At 36.4% G+C, this 25,809-nt stretch overlaps 3 protein-coding genes across 3 annotated transcripts; 1 reads left to right on the forward strand and 2 right to left on the reverse strand.

The window, feature by feature from the left end:
* Positions 1–1,555: 1,555 nt before the first annotated feature.
* Positions 1,556–6,990, forward strand: LOC113739192 (uncharacterized). The gene is made up of 6 exons (XM_027266431.2): positions 1,556–2,198; positions 2,322–2,483; positions 2,594–3,505; positions 3,598–3,691; positions 3,773–6,223; positions 6,312–6,990. The coding sequence occupies exons 1-6, from the start codon at positions 1,556–1,558 to the stop codon at positions 6,988–6,990; spliced, it is 4,941 nt and encodes a 1,646-aa protein (XP_027122232.2).
* Positions 6,991–12,692: 5,702 nt separating this feature from the next.
* Positions 12,693–15,901, reverse strand: LOC113739529 (cation/H(+) antiporter 4). Its single transcript, XM_027266750.2, has 3 exons — positions 15,585–15,901; positions 14,237–15,265; positions 12,693–13,910 (listed from the first exon to the last, which is right to left on the reverse strand). The coding sequence occupies exons 1-3, from the start codon at positions 15,816–15,818 to the stop codon at positions 12,804–12,806; spliced, it is 2,370 nt and encodes a 789-aa protein (XP_027122551.1). The 5' UTR covers positions 15,819–15,901; the 3' UTR covers positions 12,693–12,803.
* Positions 15,902–19,359: 3,458 nt separating this feature from the next.
* On the reverse strand, positions 19,360–24,892 carry LOC113740196 (heparanase-like protein 2). The gene is made up of 10 exons (XM_027267726.2): positions 24,724–24,892; positions 23,622–23,853; positions 23,461–23,497; positions 22,845–23,022; positions 22,572–22,720; positions 22,227–22,460; positions 21,422–21,611; positions 21,153–21,278; positions 20,807–20,903; positions 19,360–19,955 (listed from the first exon to the last, which is right to left on the reverse strand). The coding sequence occupies exons 2-10, from the start codon at positions 23,829–23,831 to the stop codon at positions 19,569–19,571; spliced, it is 1,608 nt and encodes a 535-aa protein (XP_027123527.1). The 5' UTR covers positions 23,832–23,853; positions 24,724–24,892; the 3' UTR covers positions 19,360–19,568.
* Between the last annotated feature and the right edge of the window lie 917 nt (positions 24,893–25,809).

Here is a 25,809-nt window from a genome sequence, read left to right on the forward strand (position 1 = left end):
TGTGCTTTGACGATACTGCCCTTCTTTTAAAATCAGATTCACCGTTGCATCTGACTAAGTTTCTTCCTTCTCTTTGCGCTTTGGTGAGAAAAGAAACTACAGCTCTGCTCTATAGGGCTGCCGAAAAAGCACATTTCCCTCTTTTCTTCTTTGATGATGATGATGATGATTGACAAGACTGGAAGCTCTTTGTTAGTCCGATGTATGCAGGGGTTTCTAACCTCCAAATTTCGCCTTTTCCAGCTTTCGTCATCATGCACCGCGGTAATTGTGCCTCATTTCCATTGCTCCCTTTTCCTTGCCCTTCAGCTGCTTGCTTCTTCATTCTCAACTATTGTCTTCTTTCTTTCCCCCACTTTTCCCAGCCTTTCTGAGAGCTACTGTCTTGCTGCCTTCTTGCATAAGGTTTAATTCTGTTGTTATTGTTTGATTTTAGCTCCTTCTGAGACCGTTGTGTGCACTGTTGTGGTTATTTGTTTTTTTTAGCGGCTAAATTTTATTCTCTCTTCAGTTGTTACTGTTTAATTGCCTTTTTGGTTTGCTTTTCATCTCATTTTGCTTCTTCCCTTTTCCCTCATTTATCCTATTTAAATTTGTTATTTTCCTTGCCGGATCCTTTTCCCCTGCTTTTCCCGTGTCCCCCCTGTGAACAATTCTTGCATTGCTGTGCTTTCTTCACGTTTTGTCCTACTACTCTTACTGCCTACAAATTATCCTTCCCCGCCTTCTACCTTTTTTGGAGTTCTTAGTAAGCATTCCTTATATTATACCCTATATATTTTCAGACACCATTCTGGAGTGTACCCCTCCCTCTCTTACAGGAGGGAACTATTTTGTGAGGAATGCTTATAAGGATAACTGTTTCAGAGATACTTATTAAGAGGTTATCTTCCCCCCCCCTTAAAAAATGCTTGCAAAAAATAAACCTGCCACCCAACTTATTAAGAGCTTTCAGAATTGCCTGCAAGAAATGCTTGTTCTACCGCATTTTACTCTTTGGAATTGTATCTTCTTACCCTTTTTTCCTCTTGTTGGTTTGTTAGGTGCTGAAGCAGGTTCTGTCCTCTTCTTTGTTGCTTTGCTTTGCTGTTGGCTGATAGAGGCTTAAGGTTAAGGTGACATTACTTATCCTCCCTTCCGTATGTGCTTTTACCTTGCTCCTGTCCAATAATCATTTGCCCCGTGGTTTTATTGCTTCACTTTTAAATGTTACCAGCTTGGCTCGAACTTTTATCTGCTTTTCCTTGTGTGCTCTGTTCCATGCTCCTGTCTGAGGCCTGTGCTTTAACTTTGCTTCGCTCTTTTCCTTTTAAATAATTATACTTACTGGATTCCATGGTTCTGTATAAGGACTGCACTTATCTTTCTTTTTTTATGTCTGCTGAGTTTCGTTCTCCTGTGTGAGAGCTGCACTTTAGCTTTTCTTCCTCTGTTTTTATGCGTCAATCTTGGTAGAGCTTTGCCCTACTTCTTACTTATTTAGTTACCGCTGTAGTCGTGTATTAGACGCGTACGTTTGGCTTTCTTTTCGCCTACTCAAGTGTGCACCAATCAGATGGATAGGAATGCTGTGCGCCGCAAAAAATATGCAGAAATGCCACCTCTGAAGAAAGCAGAGCTTCTGCGCTCTCGAAGGCAGGCTCGGGCCTCCAAGAAAGCTGGAAAAGCTCCAGCTCCTCGTGTTCGCAGGGTCCCATTAGGATATGTTGAAACTGGTGTGTCATTCCCAAATGCTCATCATATGCCATGTCGTAGTGAGGATCCTACGGCTGCTCATTCTCAGCCGTTGGGGAATACACATGTTGTGTTTCCAGCTGATGATGACTTTGCGATTAGAGAGGGATTAGATTTCATGTCGTGTCAGTCCCCTGGTTCATTTACTGGTCATCCTATCCCCTCCTTTGGACCACAACTCAGTGATGACCCAGGTAGAGAGAAACATAAGCACGTATTCTCCCTTCCGCCTGAAAATGAACAACCTGTTAACCTTTCACATCCTGAAGTTATGCTAGGCTTATTTCCTTTGAATTCATCTCTTAAGAACTCTGAACAGTCGATTCCAAAAGAAAATGCTCCTGCGAGTCATTCTTTCCCTGCTGGAATCCCAGATTCTCCTTTAGAACAACCTTGCGAAGGTACTGTCTTGCCTTACGATATACGCTGTGTTTGCAAACCTCCTGGTCTGTTTCGGCCAGACTGTAAATATTGAATAACCAACTTTATATCCTGGCCTTCCGGAAGCCTTCTTCCTTTGTTTGCCGGTGTTCCTTTAAGGGAATTGGCACTCTTTTGCCTACCTTATTCGCTTGTGCAATTCGCAGCCAACTTTCCTGCTCACACAGAGGAGGTGTCCAGGTGTGAGCCAACATCTGGTCACTTGAAGAAAAAAACCAGAAAAGTAGCTCCTTCTTCTGATCCATCTATTGTTCGCTCCCGTTACAAAAAACGCACCGCCCCTGCATCTGTAAACAACCCCAGCTCAGGTTTGGATTTGCTCCTGATCCTCTTTAACCGTTTGTTGCCTTCCATCCTGATTTATCCAGCTCACCAGTCATAATTAATAAACTCGTTTGTGCGTGCAATAAAACTGCAGCGAAAAAACAAGCTCGTGCACATTCAACCATGTCTCGTCTTGCCAATATTCCCAATGCATCTCTGGTTCTGCCTCGTGTTCCTGATTGTCAGCATTGTGGAGCGAAAAGGTTCCATTTGGAACCTCCTTCCTTTTGCTGCTCAGGAGGAGAGATCTCTATCGTTGCTCCTCCAATGCCTTACGATTTGAAACGCTTATTCATTGGCAACGATGAAGAGAGTGCTCACTTTAGAACCATTGTTCGCACTTATAACAACAACCTTGGCTTCACATCTTTTGCTGCAAAGTATGACTCTGAATTAACAAAAAACACAAAAGGTGTCTATACCTTCCGTGTTCAAGGTCAGGTTTACCACTTTCTTGATGGTCTCGTTCACTTAGGTGATCGACCATCTGGAATCCAATTATATTTTTTTGACACTGCTGAGGAATTAACAAAGAGGCTTGGTAACTCAGATAAACTACGCGAAAGCACTTTAAGACTGCTTATGCGCGTACTTTCTGACAATCCTTATGCTCGGTTCTTTAAAGGCCTTAGGGATGTTCCACACCTTGACAACCTGAACATTATCCTTAATTGTTATCCTTCACTTGACCAGCGAGTATATAACCTTCCCTCAGCCTCGCAAGTAGCAGCTATATGGACTGAAAGTGAAGATCAGTCGTCCGATAGGCGCGCTCATATTCAGGTTTATTCTCGCTCGGCTGGTAGCCATAGGATTCAACATTACTATGGCTGTTACGACCCTTTACAGTACCCTCTCCTTTTCCCTCGTGGTGAGTGTGGCTGGCACCATGGGATTAAAAGGCTTTGCAAGAGGAAAAGAGGAGGGGACGCTTGTGAGAATGATATTAACATTGATCCAACTTCAGTTAACTCCTCATCGGAGTTAATCGATTTAGAACAAAGAGGCGAGCACATTTCTCTCTTCTTATAAACTGCTGAACCTGCCCATTGCGTTACATTATTTAACCATGTACAGCATCTTTTCCCTTCTTTATAGCTGCTGACCAAGGAAAAACAGAGGAAAGTACTGTATCTGCTAGGGAGTACTACTGTTATAGGTTCCAAATAAGGGACGATGATGAGTCAATGCTGTTACACACTCTTAGGCTGCTACAGTAGTTTTCAGTTGATGCTTATGTCAAGATTGAAACATGTAGGCTTGACTTTCATAGGCATCGGCAAAACAATATACGTTCCGAAATTCTGCAAGGGGTTCTTGACAGTGTTTCTGTTGGCCACACTGCTGCTTCTAAGGTTGGTCGTAAGGTCATTCTTCCAGCTTCCTTTATAGGTGGTCCGAGGGATATGAGGCGTCGTTACCTAGATGCGATGGCACTCGTACAGAAATATGGAAAACCAGACATTTTTCTTACAATGACGTGTAATCCAGCATGGAAAGAAATTCAGGAAAATTTGAAATACCATGAAAAACCTCAGGATCGGCCAGACCTTCTCGCTAGAGTTTTTAGAGCCAAGTTTGAAATGCTTAAAGCAGAAATTCTGAATAAGCAGATCTTCGGCGAGGTTTCAGCATGTGTTTACGTGATTGAGTTTCAGAAACGCGGCTTTCCTCATGCCCATTTATTATTGATCTTAAAACTTGGTCATAAGCTGCTTAATCCAGAGTCATACGACAAAGTTGTTTGTGCTGAGTTGCCCGACAAAGATAGATATCCTCACTTGTATTCTCTTGTTGTGAAACATATGATCCATGGTCCTTGCGGAGCCATGGATACATCTTGTCCTTGTATGAGAGATGGGACCTGCAAAAATCGCTATCCAAAGAGCTTTTGTTCTCAGACAACTCATGGTGAGGATACCTATCCGTGTTATAGGAGAAGAGATAATGGCAAAAGAGTGAAGGTTCGTAGATTTACTCTTGATAATAGGTGGGTTGTGCCTTACAACCCTTACCTGCTTGCTTTATTTGATTGCCACATCAATGTCGAAATTTGTTCTACTCTTAAGCTCGTGAAGTACTTGTATAAGTATGTTTTCAAAGGACACGATCAAGTGAGCTTTAAGATTATTTCCTGTGCATCAGCGGATGCTATTGATGAAATAAAAGACTTCCAGAAAGGTAGATGGGTTTCACCTCCAGAAGCTTTTTGGCGCATTTATGAATTTAAGCTGAGCGAAATGACCCCTGCAGTTTACACCCTTCAGATTCACCTTCCAGATCAGCAATTCATTTCCTTTGACAAGAACTCTGACTTGCTGCAATTGCTGAGTAAAATTGACTTTTCAAAGACTATGTTAACTCAGTTTTTTCGCATGAACAAAACCAATCCTAGAGCACAGAATCTGAAATGCTTGTACAGAAATTTTCCTGAGCATTTTGTTTGGTCTGATAAATATAAAGAGTGGACTGAAAGAAAGCGTCGAAAGGTGATTGGTCGCATGGTCACTGTTAGTCCAAAGGAAGGAGAAAGATATTATTTGCGGTTGCTATTAACGCACATTGCTGGCCCGACCTCTTTTGAAGACCTTTTGACTGTTAATGCACAGAAATTAGGTTCTTTTAGAGAAGCTGCTTTAGCTCTTGGCCTTCTACAATCCGATGCTTATATAGAGGAGACACTTCAGGAAGCGATGGCATTTCAAATGCCATCTTCATTGAGGCTGTTGTTTGCCACTCTCCTTGTGTACTGTTCTCCAACAAATCCTAAATCGCTTTGGGAAAAATTTGAACATGACCTTTCTGCTGACTATCATCACCAGCAACCACTCCATGGCTTTTCTTCAGCTGAAATTAGACAGAAAGTTTTGCAAGCTATTAACAGTTCACTTGAACAAATGGGGAAAAACATTACTGATTTTCACTTTGTCTCTGACGATTTTACATGCAATTATACTGAACGATTAACAAAGGAGATTGAAAGTGAGAAAAGCTTAGCAGTGACACCTGAGGATCTGCTTTTGCCTCAGATGCTAAATCCTGAGCAGAAACATGCCTATGATCTAATCCTAGCAGCATGTTTTTCCTTAGAAGGCCAGGCTTTTTTTGTTGATGGCCCCGGCGGCACCGGTAAAACGTTCCTGTATCGGTCGTTTCTCGCGACCTTACGATCACAGAACCATATTGCAATTGCAGTGGCAACATCTGGAATTGCAGCATCAATCCTTCCTGGTGGAAGGACAGCTCACTCAAGATTCAAGATACCACTTGATTTCCAGAAAGGTAAGAGTTGCCAGCTTAGTAAACAAAGTTCTGCTGCAAAACTCATTTCAGAATCTAAGCTTATTTTGTGGGATGAGGCTTCAATGGCTAAACGGGACACAATTGAAGCCTTCGACGAATTGCTGAAGGATTTAATGGACTCAGATTTACCTTTTGGAGGAAAGGTAATAGTTTTTGGAGGAGATTTTCGACAGACTCTTCCTGTGATTGAACAAGCAACTAAACAAGTTCTCGTCCAGTCGACCTTTCCCATGTCTCCTCTGTGGCCTAAACTGCATAAAATCCGACTCGTACAAAATATGCGAGCTATGTTTGATCCTGAATTTTCACGATTCCTTCTAAGAGTAGGAGAAGGAAGAGAACCTATTGATGATGAGGGCGAAATAACTTTATCATCAGATATAGTTATTCCTTATTACGATAAAGAGAAATCCTTAGACAGGTTAGATGGGTACATACAATCAAATTTAGTTTTTGTTTAGCAACTATTCCTCCTGCTTCCCATTATCAATGCAGCTTCTTTTACGCAGGTTACTAGAAAGTGTCTTTCCAGATTTGAACACCTATTCGCAAGATCCTTATAACCTAATAAATAGGTGCATCCTTGCGCCTAAAAATAGCTCAGTTGATGAACTCAATGAAATAATGATTAGGAGATTTCCTGGAAGCCTTCACACTTATATTAGCTCCGACAAGACTGTTGATCAGCGGCACCAAGGTGACTACGAAGACTTCCTCAATTCTCAAAATCCTAAAGGTCTTCCTCCTCATAAGTTGCTGTTGAAGGAAAACTGTCCACTGATGCTTCTAAGAAATCTAAATCCAGCTGAAGGCCTTTGCAATGGCACAAGGTTAATATGTAGGGAACTTGGCCAGCACACAATTTCTGCTGAAATTGTTTTTGGCCATCATCGAGGAAAAAGAGTTTTCGTTCCAAGGATACCTCTTCAAACGCCCGACAATGACAAGAATGGGATTCCATTCATAAGAACACAATTTCCTGTCCGCCTTTGCTTCGCTTTAACTATCAATAAATCGCAGGGCCAAACTCTTGACTACGTCGGCATCTATCTACGGGAACCAGTTTTTTCTCATGGCCAGCTGTATGTTGCTCTGTCCAGAGCTAAAACCGCTGCCAAAGTTAAAGTTCTTCTTGTTCCTGGAACATTTGATGACACAAAAGTAGATTGCAAAACTCGAAATGTTTGAATTTTTTTTTTAATGGTTGATTGAATCGGAAAATCCGATTTTTTCCCAGTCAAACTTGGTTTTTGACTGAATTTGACCGAATTTCTACTTACTCGGTTTTTTAACATAACTTGGATCGAACACTTGACTGGTTCTCGATTCGACCGATCGGACCGGCCGATCCGATCCGAGTTTTAAAACATCGAGTTTCAGAAGCCTCCTCTAACATTTACCATAATATCACTTAGCACGCCTCAAATTTTTAAAATCTTACCTACCTCCCCGGAATTGATATTTTTTTGTAACATTTTAGCTCCTTTGGAGGAAATGCAAGAGCGATTAACTTTTTGTTACAATACTACCTTTATGTTATCCTACTTATGAAGTTGAAAAAATAACAATTAAAAATAAAATAAGATTAAAAATTAAAAAGATGAAATATAAGCCATTATAAATGCAATAATGAGTAATTTTGCAAATATACAACAACTATTACCTAGGGTAACAAATGATTTTTTTAAAAAAAATAAAAGAAAAAACATAGGATATTCCTAGATATAATGGATCATTAGATCATTTTTTGATTAATTTTCTAATTCTAACTTATTTATAAAAAATTTTCCAATAAAGTAGGATTTAAATTAAAAATAAAAAATCACACGTATGAAGAGATTATTTGAATTTTCAATATAATTTAAATTACATAATGTATTAAAAGATATTTCCTAAAAAAATTCCTTGACTTCTTTATACATGTTCAACAAAATTTTTCAAGATGTTAATTACTTGCTAAAATCTTTCCAAGCAATTGACTTTAACTAGATTTAATTTATTCACGTCTTTTGCTATCTCACCACCACCTCGATACAAAGAAATATAGATCAATATTAGATAACAACTTAGTTATTTTTAATCTACAATTTTTGGTTTAAAAAGTCTTTTTTTGTTTGGGCTTTTTGGTTAAATAGCTATTAAAATAGCAAGGATAATATTGTCATTTTGTGACCTTTGATAGGGGCATTTGGTCTTGTTAAGTTGAAAAGGAAGTAAATGTAATTTTAAAATTTTAGAAGAGTTGAGTGACATTATGACAAATCTCAAGTTAGGTCTCCGAAATTATCCCTTTTCAATGCCTCTAATTCACGCCTGCATTTCGGGCACTCTAAAGTTTTAAAATTACTAGTACTTTTTTTTTTTGGATACTTACTGATACTATATTCATATCAACCAATCATACATATTCATTTCTCTTTCATATTATAACGAACGAGATAAAATTTTGTGTAATTTGATAAAAAAAAATTACTGTTCTTAGTTTAATGTTTGATATCCATGAAAGTTAATAATAAAGTGAGAGTTTAGAGGGAAAAAATAAAATGTTCATGACCCTTAATTAGTCAACCAATGTACATTTTTTGAAACAAATAGTCATAACAAAAAATTAATTAAAACCACACTGTACTTTATCATATTTATGTTTTTGGTTCAAGAAGGTACTGCTCATTTTATTTAAAACATACTTATATATCCATGCATAATCATAAATACATCAATTTATTAGCCTGGTAAACCACAAGATTTGCAAGAAAGTTGACAAAAAAAAACAATTATTTCAACTAATATATCCTGTAAATTACAAGGATTCTGGATGAATAAAGAAAGAGTACTCATCCTTATATATATTCAAGAAGCTTACCCCCGATTGAATAGAAGGAAAGTTGTTTGGGAAAGTGAAGTGAAAGAAATTGAGGTAAAGGAAAATGAAAATGAGTGTTCCATATACATTTGGTTACTAAGGAAAATATTTAGAGAATATAGGAAGTTAATGACAATTAATAGTAGTTATTAAACTTTGTGAGTAATCAATCTTTTTCTTCAAAATCTTACACATTCTTCAGGACACAAATTGCAAGAAAGTGCAGAAAATGCAAAGAAAAAAAAAACATTTCTGCCAACCAAACATGCATGAAAGAAAAAATAACTAACTTTTCTTCATTTTCTCACACTTTTCCTTGCAAACTAACACTACCAAGTAGTAGCTCATATATCTGACTAGCAAGGCAAGATTAGGCAGTTTGCCAGCCTATTAAAGCAGCCTAAGAGAAACAAAGACATTTGTCAGGATTTTGTTGCAATCAAGGAAACAAATCTCGTGCAATTTAGATGAGACTAAACTAGGCCGAATTTGAATTGAGGCTTGGTGAAAGATTGAGGAATCTGTAGGCATGAGATAGTGGCAATGGAGGCATATTGTAATACTCAGACTTTTGCAGCAAAAAGAATAAAAAAAAAAAAGGCAACTATTACTCTTGTCATCCTGGGTAATGCTATCTCAATAAGTTCTTATTGAAGCAACTATTATACTTATTGAAGTGCTTATCCTCTTTTTGTAACTATATATTTCAATAAGTAAGTTAGGTTGAGGTCCAGGAATAAGAGATCTTGGGTTCTAATCCTCCTGCCCTTTTTTTGCATTTTAAATTTCACTCATTTCTTGTTAGAAAAAAATAATAAAAAATTAGTAGGAAAACATCATATACTTGAGGCAAAAAAAGGACTCACCATTGCAGCACCTTGGTCCATAATCAAGTAAGATCCAAGTTATATTTGAAACAATGTCTCTTTTCCCCAGCTTAAAGTATACGAATACCCTAGGATTATGTCTGCACTATTCGTAGTTCAAAACAAAAAATTTTTTTTTTGCGGTGATTTCATTGGTTTTGATTGATGTTCTTGTCATGTTCATGGCTCAAAATTATTTGGCAAGGAAACTGTTGTTTGTACTCGTCATAAGTTGGTGAAAAATTGAGGGCTTTATGCTAACCATTGAACTTACATGATATAGAGCATATTTGGTGTGAATTCGGGTAAGTTTGCAAGCCTAGAAATTCATGAACCTAACGGCTAAGATTTTCAAAACTTGTGAGATATAAACTTGCAGGCTACTTGCGCAGATATCAGAAGAATAACATGTAGAAAAATCCGATTTTGCTTAGTTTGAAACTAGACAACAAGGCCTTTTCTTTGTCATATAAATAACTGATTGAATTGATGTTTATTTGAGATTTTAGAAGCCATAAAGTTGGCTAAAATATTTTTAATACTCGCGTTTACTGAATTTTTTGAGCATAATCTAATCAGAACTTTTTATTTGATACATTTATAAAGATTATAGCCATCTTTGAATAGTTTTTTTTTAGTATAAAATGGAAGATATTATTAACACTCTTTAAAAAGTCTCTAGCACTCTATCCTCCCTTTATGTTTTTAAAGGGAGGATGGAGTGTTAGAAATTTTTTAAGGAGTGCTAACATAATTTTTCACATAAAACTCATTGTCTGTGATCTCTATAACTCTAGGTATAACATTTTTGTGGAACCAGTGAAATGTGGAAAGTTGCTCTGTCATGATGTACTCGACATGTTTAGTCGAAACATTAATATACTAAGTAAAGTACCATTTATTCTGCTGTAGTTTGGTACTTTATCATACAATTTTTTATAATTTAAAAACTTATACATAATTCCCTCATGATTTGAGTTAAAATATCACCGTTAGTCTTTTCATTAAAATTAATAATCAATACGAAAAAGTCAAAATCAAATATAATTGACAAATTTACCTTTTGATCACTTTACACTGAGTACTACTAAGTGATGATGAAAGATTGTGCTAGTAATTTTCTATTTCAATGAATGGAAGATGAAGAAATGAAGCAGAGGGTGTTTAATTATGCGCTGGTGTTTGAATTCACGGGCATGCCAATTGAATTCACCAAGGCAATAGAAAACGAGTTTAGAAATTTTAAGCGAGTTGGAAGACATCGTTTTCGATTTTGTGCCGGTTTTAATTATCTATTTCAATGAGTGGAAGATGAAGAAATGAAGCAGAGGGTGTTTAATTATGTGTAGAGGTTGTTGCATTGATATTCAAATATGTACTGAGCTTGTATGTTGTTTCTTATAAATAGCGTAGGTTTCTTGTTTATCTTCATCATTATCTTATCTGGTTTACCAATTTCACATCCTCTTTGTTTATTTGTTTGTTTATTTATTTTTTTTGCCTCTTGAGTTCTTTGCATCTTAGCCAACCATGTCTAGAATTGTGACAAAAACTTTAAGTGATGATGAAAGATATGTGATAGTTTAAGAACTGTCGATATCATATGAAATTTATAAGTTTTATTATGGCATGAATGACTAAGACTATAAATAATAATGTCAAGCCCCCACGTGAATGGGCTGGTGGTTGGCGTCTCTTCTTCGGGACCGTCAGGTCCTGGGGTCGAACCTCCGCAGCAACATCGGCTTCTCCTAGCATCTAACATGCTAGGTCTGGTTGGGACGCTGGGCCGAGCCTAAGGCTGCAAACGAATCGAGCCGCTCGCGAGCCGCTCGAGTCAAGCTCGACATTAATCGAGCTCGAGCCAGCTCGAGTCAAACTCGAGCTCGAACTCGAACTCGAGCTCAGAATATTAAGCTCGTTAGCTCGCGAGCCGGCTCGCGAGCTTGAATATATATATATATTTTTTATTTTATTTTTATTTAATAATAAAATTATGTATATTATATATTTATTTTTTTTATTTTTTATTTTCATAGTGAAATTACGGATATATCCTTAATATTTTATTATTTATTCAGAAAAAATATTATTTTATTTAATTTTTTTAAAAATAAAAAAAAATTTTATTTTTTTCGAGCTCGAGCTCGGCTCGACTTGATTCGAGTCGAGCTTGAGCTCGAAAATTGCCAGCTCGTCGAGCTCGAGCTTGATAAAATTTAGCTAAGGCTCGGCTCGATTAGCTCAAAGGTCGACTCGGCTCGGCTCGTTTGCAGCCCTAGCCGAGCCAAAGTGGGATTAGTCGGGCCGCCTTTACGGACTTGACCCGGATACCCACTCCGTCAACAAAAAAAAATAATAATAATAATAATAATAATGTCAAATGATATGCTATCGCCCATATCATAGTCAATGAAAATATTGACTTCTCTAATGTTTAAACAGTAACTTCTTAGAAAGATGAGAGAAATGCAGTTTTGGTTTTCAATGCTCGGTAGTTCTTTTAGAAAAAAAAAAAAAAGAGTTTTTCGGTAGTTGTGCAATTTTATTTTTTTTAATAGAGAAACAAATTTGGTTCACAGTGCTTGACAGTTGTGAACATTTTAATTATTTTAATATCATGCATCAACATACCAAGAGCTCATAATCAATCAAATTTCCCTAGAAAAACAATCAAATACATATGTTATACTAATGCTAGGGAAATTAAATTAAGCAAATAAAGGAATTCATTCACGTATTCAAAGGAGAGTAAAAGTGCAAAAAACATATAGTTGCATTGGAAAAAAAAATAGTAGCATCAATAGTAAAGAAGAAAAAGAAATGGAAATTGAGAACGAAATAACACAAAAGAGAAATTGTTCAATGAATTCAAACAAATTGGTGCTGACAGAGGATATTGTCTGAGTGCAATAATGAATAATCTAATCGCAAATACATGATATCTTTGGTAATCTTATGCGAGACATAGAAAAGAATTAGAAAATCTCAAAAATCTATTAAAATTCATGTTTAATAAACTTTTCAGAAACATTCACAAATATATCTTTGTATGATATTAAAATAAATAAATTTTATATACACGGATAGGATAGTGTATACGCTATTAGAGTAAATTCATGCTCAATGAACTTTTCAGAAACATTCACAAATTTATCTTTGTATTATGATACTATTACCTTCCCCTCTCAACCCCCATTATTTCACCTCACAGGAAAAACAAGAAACAATTATCCCAGAAACATAAAGCGAAGAAATCAGAAACATCTGCGCTAGTATGTTGTCAATTGCTGTTGCACAACAAGAACAGAAGCCCTGCGTCTGACATCACTTGAAGCTAGCAAGTCACCAATGACTCCCATCTCTGGAACTTCACTCCATTCCTCAAGTCCTCTTGTTAATGTAGACTCTTTATTATACCTTCTTCCCACTAGAATAAGATCATATTGATCAGCCATGGATCGGACTAGCTGTACCAATTCAGGGCAATCATTTACTACCTTTTCAATGTAAGTAACATTGCCTTGACCAACTCTGTTTTGCTTAAAATCATACAGCACCTTCATATCATTCATGTCATCCTCCATGTCGGAACCGTCACGACCCTTAGAGATGTATCGCATAACTGTGAGGTTAACATTCTCATTCCTGGTCATACGCTTTGCCAGTGTCAGTGCTTCCTGATCATCCTTTCCTCCAAGAAAGATCACAGCGACAAAGTATGCTTTCTCGGATAATGTCATTGAGCCAGAACGTCCAAGATGTCCTCTGTCAACGAGAATTCCTACTGAGCAAGGAGCCCTGTCGAGAACATTGCGATTTACCATCCTTAAACATTGATCTTCAGATTCAACTGATCCATCAATGCCCCATTTTCGGTGGAAAGGGACTATAATCAGGGAAGCAAGGGCATCAAGGGCAAGCGTGCATATATCCTCGTGCATTAGGTTGCGTGGAGAGATTGCCGTGAAGGCTTGGACAGCCACGGATCCCCAGTTGTTTCTCTCAAACTGCTTAAAAGCATGTATGACATTTTCAGAGTAAGAAATATCTGTTCTCTTGTGAACTTGGTGGGATATGAAGATTGGCGAGGCTCGACCACGTAGCTCAATTAAGTGAAGGGCATGGACCACAATGGGGTTTTCTACCGTGGGAGTAGAGGCATCAAGTAGCTTTATGGTAGCCACAATGTTGTCTGATGAGTGAATGCATGCAAGTATTGGTAGCTTACCTCCATGTCTTGAGTGCATGATGTTCCTTTTCTGGTAGCTTGCATATTTTCTGCTAGGATCATAAAGCAATTGTACCATAGAAGGAACAAACATGGCTATGGCTGCTGTTGAAATAACCAACAAAGCAAAGGTCGTTTGATCGATAATCTGCATGACATAATTTATACAGGAAAAATCATCAGTGACTGTAATCGTTACAAGCACAAGGTGGAATTAGATTTGATATTTGTACTTTCAAGCTGCCTTCTGATAACTTGTTTTTCTAAATTTCAAGAGTTTATTTGTGGCGTTATAACATCTGTCATACTTATGTTTGTGTTGTGACGGGTGTGCAACACAAGTCCCTTATGAGGTAATATCAAAAACAGGATTGGATGCTGGATTTGAAGCCAACATTACCTTTCTAAGTCTCCTATTCTGATATCTTACACCCTGCTTGTTCATTTGATAAAAAAGAAAAGGAACCAACTTACCCCTTGGTCCCTTATGAAACTGTACGTAGCCAAATCCACAACCCCTTTTATGCTCATGATTAGACCGAGTGCTATTGAATCATTCAAGGGCATTTTGCAATATCTTGCAACCAGGGAGCATACTATAATCTTTGATGCGAAAGGGACGACCATGAGTACGATGGACACCATGATACTGGATTTGTTTATTGCCAGTGCGGATAGACTTGTTCTCAGGGTTACCAGAGTGATGAATGTAGGCAAAAGCACACCTGAAGAAAAGGTATCAAGCTTGTCGACCAAAGCAGATCCTAAAGGCGGCCCCTCAGGTATAGCCAATCCAACAATGAAAGGCCCAAACAGCACTCCTACATCCAGATAATAAGAGAAAACACCAGAGACAAAGCAAAGAAGGATAACCAAGAAGATGTACAAATCATTTACAGGCCTGCCTTTAGGTGTCTGTTGGACTACCCACAGAAGGGCTGGCCGGATGATAAAGATAATCAAGATGACAAGAGCCATGCAAAGGAATGAATCTAGAGTTTGATTATAGTCCTGCTTATTTTTAAGATTGGAAAACCATATTGTGTTGACTGATGTAATTGCCACTTGAAGTAAGTGAGTGATGAGACCAGAAGACATTGCTAATCGGCCAAGCTCTGTGTTGAGAATTTTGAGATCCTTAAGAAGGAGAGCAATAACTGGAAATGCTGTCACGGAGTGAGCTACCAAGATTCCATAGCGGTTACGTTGTCTTCTAATCTGATCCTCTATGTAAGCACTATTAGGATTATAGCTTCTATTCGCTAACATAGTGATTCCACCAGCTACTAAGGGCACGACTAAATTTAGAACCCCAATTGCTAGCGCTTTTGGTCCTGTTTTTCTAATCATGCCAGTGTCCATTTTCACTCCGCTCATAAACTGGAAAAGTAAGTAACCGAACGACGTAAATGCACCCAGAGTTCCTTGGCTTTTGGCGGGAAACAAAAACTTCTGGAATCTTTCATCTCTCCCCAGAAATGTACTTCCAAGGATTAGGCCAGCCTATGCCACAAAAATAACAGATCACGTTCAGTTAGTGTATGTTTTTCCCCACAAACAGAATCTAATGTCATCTCATATCTGCTTCCATAACATGTCAGCTAAAAGATCTATGAGAAAAGGTTGCCTAAACAAAATGAGCCCAAAGTCCCAAACAAAAATCTCAACCACAACAATGCATTCATAGCAATATTAGTCCAAGAAATTTAGAGAATGAACACAAGAAAATCCCATGATCAAACAGCAATAATTTGGCAGGAGACCTGGAAAATGATGCAATTCGGGAAATCTTAAAAAATTATGTAAAAGGCAATGCACATACTCCAATTTCAGAGACAATCTTGGGAATTCCAAGACGCTTGAGGGCATAATGCAAGAGGTGAGTTAGCATAAATATGAGAAGAATTTGCAGCTCCAAAATGGGCAAGGAATATATGAAAGGGTTGCTGCGTTTGTAGTGGTAAAAGAAGCCATTCGAATTGACCTTTGGGGGGTCCCTTACACACACAAAAAGAGGCCAGGTATAATTTGTAGCTTTGGGAATAACGATCGACATTTTTGTGTGGTGTTGCTGCCGACTGGCACCACCACCTCCACCTCCGCCTTTGAAAGGGGACGGTGGTGCTACGGAGGAGAGAAGGGGAGGAGAGGGGAGAGGTAGAGAATGCTGACCACCTACGAAGAGGGAGGGTGGAGCTGCAACATGGATATGCAGCAAAGGACGGAGGTCCCAACAATTTGAAATTGTTGGCTCTCATATAGACCAATAGGAGAATGCTGACAGTGCTCTTTTTAGCTACACCAAATCCACCCGCAACGGATCTTCTGTCCCACACCCTGTGCCATTTTCTGTCCTATTTTTTATTATATTGCTATTTCTCCTTCATAAACATCATGTTTTAACTCTTTTTTGCTTCCTTAAGATCTAATAACTATTAATTGAATAATACACAAATTTAACAAACTCAAAAAATCAAAAAACATAAAAAATGAGATCTTTTATGAATTTTCTGCTATATTTTTTAATTTTCTATTATATATTACTTTTTTGAAGCTGTTGTATTTATTTTTTACTTAATTAATAGTTATTGGATCTTAAGGAAGCAAAAAAGAATTAAAACATGATGTTTATGAAGGAGAAATAGCAATATAATAAAAAATGAGACATAAAGTGGCACAGGGTATGGAACAGTAGATCCGTTGCGAAATCCACCACTCCAATTCGTTTATTTTTTTTTTTTGGGATAATTTCAAAAACCTCTCCTGATGTTTCTGATAGTTTTACTGCCCTCTCCTAAAGTTTTAAAAATATCACTAAACTCCCTTAAAACTAATTTTATTGTAACAAATTAGCTCAATTCAAAACAATTAATAATAAAAAAATGATTTCAAGAGTGAGAAGAATATTTCATACCAAAAGTGCCCCTTAACTTATTACTAGTTGGTTGACTTAGAATCAAAAGGGAATATTAGTTAAGAATAGAAAATAAAAACTATAGTTAGAAAGTGCAAGTGAGGCAAATTACAACACTAGCATGAACCTAGTAGAATTCAGTAACAATGGCTCGCAAAATTAAAGAATTGGAGAGGAAATTTTATTAATTTTGAATCAGTATTTACACGTAGAATTCCTAAATTCTTACTAGTGGAGTTTAGAAGATTTTGAACAAGAATTGGATAAGACAAAGTATGGTCTCTTCAAGAAAAAATGCCACGATAAATTAAAAAAATATATATAAACTATGCTAAAATATTTTTTGTGAATTATTTCTTTCACTTACAAGGTCCAATATATCACATGATTACTAAGAAATTTTCAATATTTATAACAAAAAAATAACAACTCTCAAGCAATGTTTGCATGAATAGAAAAGAAATGGCTTTAACGGAAAAATAAGTAAATCAAAGTGGAGAAAATCATTTTAACAATCTTGTTGGGATCACATATACAAAGAAAAGAAAAAAACAAATATTTTGAAAAAGAAGGAAAGAATAGACTATGTGTAGTTACACTTTATCCATAACTTAATAAAACCTAATTGTAAACATATATTAACAATTTATCTTTTTTATGTATTTTTGTATTCATCTTGTTATTCTTATGAAAAATTTATGAAATAATAATATCTCAATAAGAATTTTAATCTTTTTGAAGGGGAAGAAATTACAAGAACTACTAAAATTTAGAAAAAAATATTAAATGTTAACGGTTATCATTATGAAATTTATTCAAGATTTTCAAGTTTTTTACATTCCAAATTATGGCAATACAAGTGGCTCAATTGTTTCTCCATATAACTATGTAAAATTTCCAAGGTTGCAAGGGTAATAAAGTCATTTGACCATCAATGAGGTAAGCATAGGACCCCAATTGACTAGGCCTGTCAATGGGCCGGGTCCGGGCCGAAATTCATTATTCCGGACCCAGACCCGGCATAACATATCGGACCCGGATCCGACCCATTTACCGACAGGTCTTTTACTCTATGTTCCGGATTCGGATCCAACGGGTCTCGGATTCGGGTCGGGTCTACCCGAAAAAATTTATCAAAACTTATAATTTCTAATAAAAATGAGAAAAAATATATTTGTAAACTAATTTCTGACTAATACAAAAAAAAAATAAATAAGAAAAGAAATCAAATTGACTTTACTCAAATACATCACCCGAATCAAATTGTATTGATAAATATATATATTTTAAATTATTAATCCATTTATATCCGAATTCCAGTCTAATACGGGCCGGAATACTATACTCCGTATCCGACCCCCTTTTTTGTTTGACAAAACGGATTCGGATCCGAGTCTAGGTAACGGAATTAAATCCCTACCTGTACTAGCAATAATTTCACGGATCCGGTCCGGGTTCGGGTTTGGGTCTAGACCCGGACCGTTGATAGGCCTACAATTGACTGATAAATGAGGTAAGTGATATTTTAAAAACTTTGGGGGAGGGTAGTGAAATTGTCAAGAACCTTAGGGGAGGTTCCTGAAAGTATCCCTTTTTTTTTTCTTTGTCCTTCTTTATGATAACCTTAAATACAAAAAAATCTTTTTTGGGATACTATATATAGGGGTTTTAGCTTAAATTTAAAATTCTAGAGCTAAATCCAATGTATGTAAAATAATCTCATAACCCCCTTTTATTTAATTGTTAATTATGAAAAACTTTAACATGCTTCAAATGGTGTATTCAAATCGATCCAAGTTTGAGTAGTGTACTACTCGATCTTGACTCGGGTTAAAATAACTGGGATCAAGTTGGTCAACCTTTTAGCAGTCAAGTTCAAACTTGACTCGAGTTTGAGTTTGTAGAGCTTTTAGAAGAGTTCAACTTCAATTTATCTTACTCAAATTCGAGTTAAATCAAACTTAATCAAGTTTAATTGAACTTATTCGAGTCTAATCGAGCTCACCTAATAAAATTAATATTTTACATATAATTTAAAGAAAGGATACAATTGACATTTCACAATAATAAATATAAAAAATTTAAAATATGCATATACATACACACACGCACTATTAGGCTCACCTAGACTATGAATTTAAAAATATAATATTCGAACTCGACTCATAAAAATTTTTAAGTAGTTCAAACTCGATTCAAATTTAATCAACACCGAGCTTGAATCAAGTAAATCAAGCTGCTCACGAGATTGAGTCAAATAGATCAAGCCATTTGTGAGCTTTGGTCAAGTAGTTCGGTTAACTTACATTCCTATTATAATCATTTGTAGGAAGCTTTCTATACTATTTTAGTTTATGTTGCGCGTTACCCTCTGCAAGCAATGTATACATCCATGCAATTAAGGGGGGCTCATGAGTCCATTGCGTACAAGTTGAAAGTTCGGGTACTAAATTGTATCGACATTTTCAATGTCAACTGAGGATTCACTTTTCAGTTGTCCTAGAGTTTCTTGAAACTTGTTCTAGACTTGTTTATGCAAAAAATTATCACTGGTAGAATGTACCAAACAAATCTCAAATAAGATGTCCCCTCAACCTATTAGTGAGAAACACAAGGAATAGAAACCAGCATCAGGCTATTTCCAATTCTCTAGCATATTAACACAGCACCAGACATGGATTCATTCGATGAAAAGGGTAAATTCATAGAGGTAGTCGCCTTTTTTCTCGCAAACATTTGCATTACTTTCACTAGTGATCACCTGATATACATTTGCAGGTTTATTCACTACAACTGCTTCAAGAACACATATACACTATAAACCAAAATGATTCTCCTAGCATAAAAATACAGCAAGACTTGCACCAACAGTTGCTGGGGAGTAAAGAAGCTTCACCTACAGCCTGGAGCACCAAAATTGGGCAATACGATGAACTTGATGGACAAAGGGTCAATGAATACAGGAGAATTTAGATCCACAAATTCTGGAGCAAGAGTTGGAATGCCTCCTCCATCAGTAAGTTTTAATGGTTTTCCATTTAGCAGCATGGTTTTGCTTTGAATATCTCCATCTTTGGGAGTTAAGTGGTATTCTTCTCGGAACAGATCTTCATCTGCTGCTTTACTTCCAACCCAGGAAACAGTCTTCTTAAGATTATGCAGAAAAGACTTTTTCTTGCTTTTTTCTTCTACAGGCAAGTCTGTATGTGTGACAGATTCAACATCGACACTGAATGCAGTTTCATTGCTTAAATTGATCAGGAGTAAAGTTACTCCTTTCTGCAACAAAAGAAAAGCATTGCTAGTTAGGAGAACAAGTTCAATTAATTTTCAAAATGATGTCACCAGAAGTAATACCCCCAAATGAATACGACCAATGTTGTTAGTACATAATTTGTAGAGGCAACCAGTGTCATTAGGATTCAGAAATACAAATTGGTTGACCATAGCTCTTGAAGTTCACGGGGTACTAGCCAGGGGGGATTGCAGAATCAGGTACACAAATGAAGCAGCTCAAAACAAGCAAGCACATTTGTGTAAGGATTTTATAGCAATCCAGGAAAGAACTTTCTTTCTGCTAGTAGAAACTTAATGAAAATGACTTTGAAGCAAATCTTTCTGATAATTTGTGGGCAGAGAGGGAAGGAGATAACAACAGTGGATGCCTACATCGGACGCCAAGCATTGACTCCATCTACAGCTAGAAATGTACGCATGCCAACAAGACACTATAGCTGAAACTAGATTTCCCAACCAAACCACTAGCTTAATTGAAGAAAAGTTTCTCCAAGGAATACAGCAACTTCATATGAAAGAACTTTTCAACCTATTGCATCGTAGCAGCTTATTTTTCACGTATAACTGATAGCATGCTCATCAAACACCATATTTGGTTGAAGCTCATTAAGCAAGGCAATACAAAGATATAAAATTTCCGTAAAATCGGATAAAAGGTATGATTTCTACTTAACAAAAATAAGGAAAAGCAACCTTTGAGAATGCAGAAGGACAACTACATCTCAAAAACAACAATCAGAAATATGGACAGCTTAACTTTATCAGTGATCTAGATCCACTTTAAGACGTAAGAATGCTCCCACCTATCAAGTTCATGAATAATCATAACTTACTTTTTGTTTTGAACAGTGAGCATAAGAGCGCAAGTATGGTTCATTGCTGTCAATAGAAAGAACTCCACTTCCCATAAGCTGATGCCAGAGCAATGCACTGCAAAGACCCAACCACATACAGCACAAGAAGTCTTAGCAGAAAAGAAATTAAAGGGCAACGAGAAAAAATTGAAAAATTAGTCCGGTCCTTATAGAAGCCCACAACATATGCAATAGGCGGACAAAACAATCAACACGAAATGGATCCATCTTACGTTAGCAATTCAAATACCAAAAGTATCAGTTGCATTAAAGTTATTCAGTTCTTAACTAAGTTGTTGGCTTTTGAAAAAGTAATTGTCCTTGCCTGTAATAATCTGGATTTGGAACATATGTAGTTGTGTCGAGGAGAGCATAGTTTCCACCAATTAAGGTTTGCCTACAATACACTTTAGTGTCAAACTTAGCAGCCAAACCGAGCTGATCCAAATACCTGCATAAAAAAGGTAGGCAAAAATGTTGATGGAAATCCATACGCTTCAGAATCATACTACATTTACTGGAAGCATCTTAAATGTAAGAAAAAAATTTACTAGCCTCTGTCACAGAACAAGGATGTGGCAAAAGAAAGAATACCAGAAGCTGTTAACGAAAGTATCAGAAACATGACGACCACCATTGTTAAAAGCTCCCCCAGCTTCACCAACCCAAGCAGAAGCCCAAGGACCATCGGTCTGGATGATTCTGCTAAGATTGCCAAAAGTGGCCTCTATCTTACTCAAGTAGTGTGGGTTCAGGATTTTATTAATAAGATTGTGGTCAACTCCTGAAACAGAAAAGAAGTTTAAGGCCCACAGTATCATGGAACCGTTAAATAATGATGCAATCATAAAGTAGTACTTGAGAGTTAGTTGATCTTTTTTCAGTATTTAAAGCACAGAAAACAAACACTTCTAATTAGAAAGCCAAAGGCTTCAATGTACTCTATGTATTTCAATTATGCCACTCAACTTTTTTATCATCATTTGAAAAGGAATCTCTATAAACATTTCTTTCTAAGTTTCTTCCATAATTGGAAACTAAGAAGCTAAACAAAAGAGAAAAAATGACTTGAGTGCATTGAAATCTTTGTTTCACTGGAAAGTTTTTAGGATATTCCACACTTTGAAATCTGGAAAAATCCAAACTTATGAAAATAATGATCATAATGTTTATATTATTTCTTAGTCTTTCTCCTTTTCCTCAATTCCAGTGAAACAAACTCAAACTTGTCAGACCATGAGCACCCTGCTCGTTATCATGGTCATCGCAATTGTTACAACAAAAAAAATTAGCAAACATGTCTTAAGCTTTTTGTGCCACAAAACAGAGAAAGCTAACACTAAGATCATATCAGTCAAATCATCATCATTTCTACACTATGTTCATGATGCTTGCCTACCTGCACCCAGGTTATAGATGTGATGGGTCAGGACATCAACAACTTGAGGACCTGAAACTAGAAGGAGCCTAGAATACCAGTCCTTATCAAAGAAACCCCCTGGTGCTAAGACAAAAGGTCTAGGATGGAAACTCTTGTACTCTTCAATGATGATAGAATTCAGATTAGCAACATCTTTCCCATACTGTTCAGCATCAACACTGGCGCCAACTCCCTTCCCACTCAACTCATTACCTGCGACAACAAAACATAAGGAAACAATAAGGTTTATTATTTGTTTAGAATATAGTAAACACAATTAAGTATACAATTAGATGAAGAAAAGGTAGTCATCGAAATGAATACCAAATTCCCATGAATCTATATGGTAACCCTTAGAGATTGTGTATTTAATAAAATCATGGGCATTGCTAGAATCCCATTCCCCTTGCCAAACACCCCTTCTATTCTTGTGCCTCCCATAGAGTGCATTGACGCCAAAGGTCACAAGTGCTCTGTAACAACATAATGCCAATAGGAACTTGATGAATTTCTGAAATAGTTGGATACATTTATAATGAGAATGAAATTCAGTAATTTCCGCCATACACCTAAATGTAGTTGTAGATGAGATCTTACCCTGTCTTTTTGAAAAAGCTATTCAACTCATCCCACCTTTTCATATGTAAGCAACCCTTTGAAAATCCAAACAATCCATCCTTCTGTTTGACAAATGGTGTGCAAGAAATGTTTCCAACATCATAATGAACTTGGTCTTGCAAAGAACCTCCAAGTCTCAACCTTAAATTCTTGAAAGCTGTTAAAACACCAATCGATAATTTAGCAATCACCAAATGCTTTTGAAGTATCATGGAAAAAATCAAAAGACAGCCAATCTAGCAAACTATCCTCAATGTGAAGTTTGTCACTTGACAATTTGAAGTATAAAATAGCATATCAGACATCTATTGGTACAATTCTGACACATCTACGAACTTTTGAAACTAATTTTCCAACAGAAATCAAATGGAAGGCATTTGACAGTATCTTCGCCAACCAATGCTCAAAATGTACAGGGCTTAAAGTTCATGCTCATTTGATGGGCTATTTTGGGACTGACTAATTAAAGTCCAAATCTTGATAAAAGAAGAGATTAGTGGTCTATTTTGCTTTCTGATCAAAATTTGAAAAACTACTATCAATCTAACAAGAACAAAAAATGGAGATGACCAAGCTTATAGCAGAGAAAGACAACCTTGAATGGCGTTGGAGAGAAAAGGATGAGACAAGTCCTGAAAAGACAAAAACACTTTCAGTAAACAGACACAAACTGTCTTTTGTAAATAGTAATTACACCCGATTTGTGTGCTGCGGAGGTTAAAGATATCAATAATCTGTAGAAGTTGAAATCGTTACCAGATTTAGAAGAGATGAAGATCCCCATGGGCACTGGTTATAGTTGCATTTCTCTTTAGGCCACCAATCAATGGTGGCACATATGTAATTAGTATCTGTCTCAGCAAATTTTGCTGTTGAATCAATGAGCAGGACTGCACTTCCTATATTTTGGGCCAAAATTGAGGGGAGAAATACCAGAAAGATTACACCAGATGTCCTCCAACCCATTAGTACACTAAAATAGCTTCACCTGAGAAAAATTGATTATTAGAAAAACACAATCACGTAATTGAATAGATGATATTATCAAACATGTTATCTCAATAATACTTTTAGAAATTAATATGAGAAAAGAAACTTGGTAGCCCTTCAAAGTTCTTAGTCATAAATAGACTATCATTTTGTCTATAACATAGTTCAGCACAAGATGTGTGCAATGCTGCAGTATCTAATCCGGGAATTTGATTAAAGCTTGCAGAACATTAACATGTCATAGAAAAAGTTACCAATTAAATAGATCTAACAAAGATACAGCTTTAACATAAGAAAGTAACAGAAATGGTTTTCACTTCTATCATGGTAAGTTGCATCCAAGAAAAGATAAAAAATTTCTATGTAAAACCGACTCAAAATAACCATTTTCAGGAAAGATAAGAACAGGTCCCTTCCAATAACGTTATACCTTCAAGAACATAACTTGTTGATTACAGAAGAACATTAAGGCCTAGTTACCATATATAAACACGAATCAAGAAGCTGAAATGAGGTATAAATTTTAGAGACACAGAGCATGTATCACAGAATATGCTTAAACAGAGGAGAGGTTAACTGTGTCTGCATATCTAACACAAGTTTGTGATGTTTGCCATTCAGTTGCTAGTTTTTCAGACTTTTACCCTTAGCCAAGATTATAAGCAAAGCTAGTAGATCACAAGAAACCGAAATAAACCAATAAAGACAATACAATTCTTTAGTTCTTGCAATAAATAAGGCCAACTTAAATCCAAGAAACAACAAAAATTCTGGACTTTCCTCACTGTATTAAATCAAAAGATCCAAGACCCAAACATGCCCCACTTGAAATTTAAGCAAATTAAGCAGAACCCGGATGAGAACTCACCTCAAGAAGCACAAATCCACCATCAACAGGAAAGCTGAAGCTCAACTCCTAGACAGAGTAAATCAAGAAGTTGCAATGTACTTTTTCACCAGTGAAGACCAGAACTTTTCTGGCATTATTCATGTGGTTTGGATGCTACTGTCCCACTTAATCACAAGAGAAATGTGTCAGCTGAAATGGGTCGGAAACGTATTCAATTTTCTCTACTTATTTTTCGATAATCAGAAAAACTCAGCTATATCTGGCTCTTATGAGTTATGAGGTGTCAGCATCAGAGGTCAAAATCTATCATTTCTTTCTTCAGAGGTGTTTCTTGGAATTTCCATTTTCAAATCCTTATCATTTCTTTCTGGCCAGTTCTACTTCCAGGGGTTTGGTAGAATAAATTTCTTCTGTAAGCAATATTGTGTGGTGGCCTGACAGAGGTAAAAAACTCGTGGCTATCTTAGGTTGAAAGTTATGCTTTGGAAAAAAGGTAATGCAAATCAACATAAATTAATAGAAAAAATAAATGAAAAGAAAGGAATTGGGAAGGGAAGCGGACCGACAGTTATGTTATGTTTGCACAAGATATATTTGGACTAATTAAAGAAAATATACAAAATAATGCGACCACAATAAGGGATTTAGTAGGAAAAGGACAGATGTCTTTGGTCTTAGTTTTTAATTCATGTTCTCTAATGTTTTTGACAATTATAGCTATTACTTTGGTTTGACGGCTGGAGCTAGTAATAACTTCAGTTGAGGCTGACCATTGGACTTGTGGATCCATCAAATTAGGTAATGTTTTTAATTGGAAAAATTGCTCTTTTTTTTTTTTTTTTAAAGTATAAGTGGGAGGACTCGAATTCGAACCTCTCACTTATATTCCTATATCCGTACCACTCAATTTAACTCTCTTCTAAAAAAAATTGCTCTTGAATATACGTCTCACTGCAGTATATGTGGAGATTAAATATATCCAAATTTTCACCTATTTTATTGTTAAAAAAATGAGAATAATAATTTGTTAATTTATAGACATATAGTCATGTATTTTCACTGTTCACAAAATGACAATAATGATTTGTTAATTTATAGCCACAT

Source organism: Coffea arabica, chromosome 4c, assembly GCF_036785885.1.
Source record: "Coffea arabica cultivar ET-39 chromosome 4c, Coffea Arabica ET-39 HiFi, whole genome shotgun sequence".
Lineage (NCBI taxonomy): Eukaryota > Viridiplantae > Streptophyta > Magnoliopsida > Gentianales > Rubiaceae > Coffea > Coffea arabica.

Excerpts from the sequence above, each read along its gene's own strand:
- LOC113739192 (XM_027266431.2), top strand. The coding sequence starts at position 1,556 with ATGGATAGGAATGCTGTGCGCCGCAAAAAATATGCAGAAATGCCACCT. Across the intron at positions 3,506-3,597 it reads AATCGATTTAGAACAAAGAG|CTGCTGACCAAGGAAAAACA; the intron begins GCGAGCACATTT and ends CCTTCTTTATAG. Across the intron at positions 6,224-6,311 it reads AAAGAGAAATCCTTAGACAG|GTTACTAGAAAGTGTCTTTC; the intron begins GTTAGATGGGTA and ends TCTTTTACGCAG.
- LOC113739529 (XM_027266750.2), bottom strand. The coding sequence starts at position 15,818 with ATGTCGATCGTTATTCCCAAAGCTACAAATTATACCTGGCCTCTTTTT. Across the intron at positions 15,266-15,584 it reads AGATTGTCTCTGAAATTGGA|GCTGGCCTAATCCTTGGAAG; the intron begins GTATGTGCATTG and ends TTTGTGGCATAG. Across the intron at positions 13,911-14,236 it reads GTTTCATAAGGGACCAAGGG|ATTATCGATCAAACGACCTT; the intron begins GTAAGTTGGTTC and ends TATGTCATGCAG.
- LOC113740196 (XM_027267726.2), bottom strand. The coding sequence starts at position 23,831 with ATGGGTTGGAGGACATCTGGTGTAATCTTTCTGGTATTTCTCCCCTCA. Across the intron at positions 22,721-22,844 it reads AGCTTTTTCAAAAAGACAGG|AGCACTTGTGACCTTTGGCG; the intron begins GTAAGATCTCAT and ends ATGTTGTTACAG. Across the intron at positions 22,461-22,571 it reads TATAGATTCATGGGAATTTG|GTAATGAGTTGAGTGGGAAG; the intron begins GTATTCATTTCG and ends TTGTTGTCGCAG.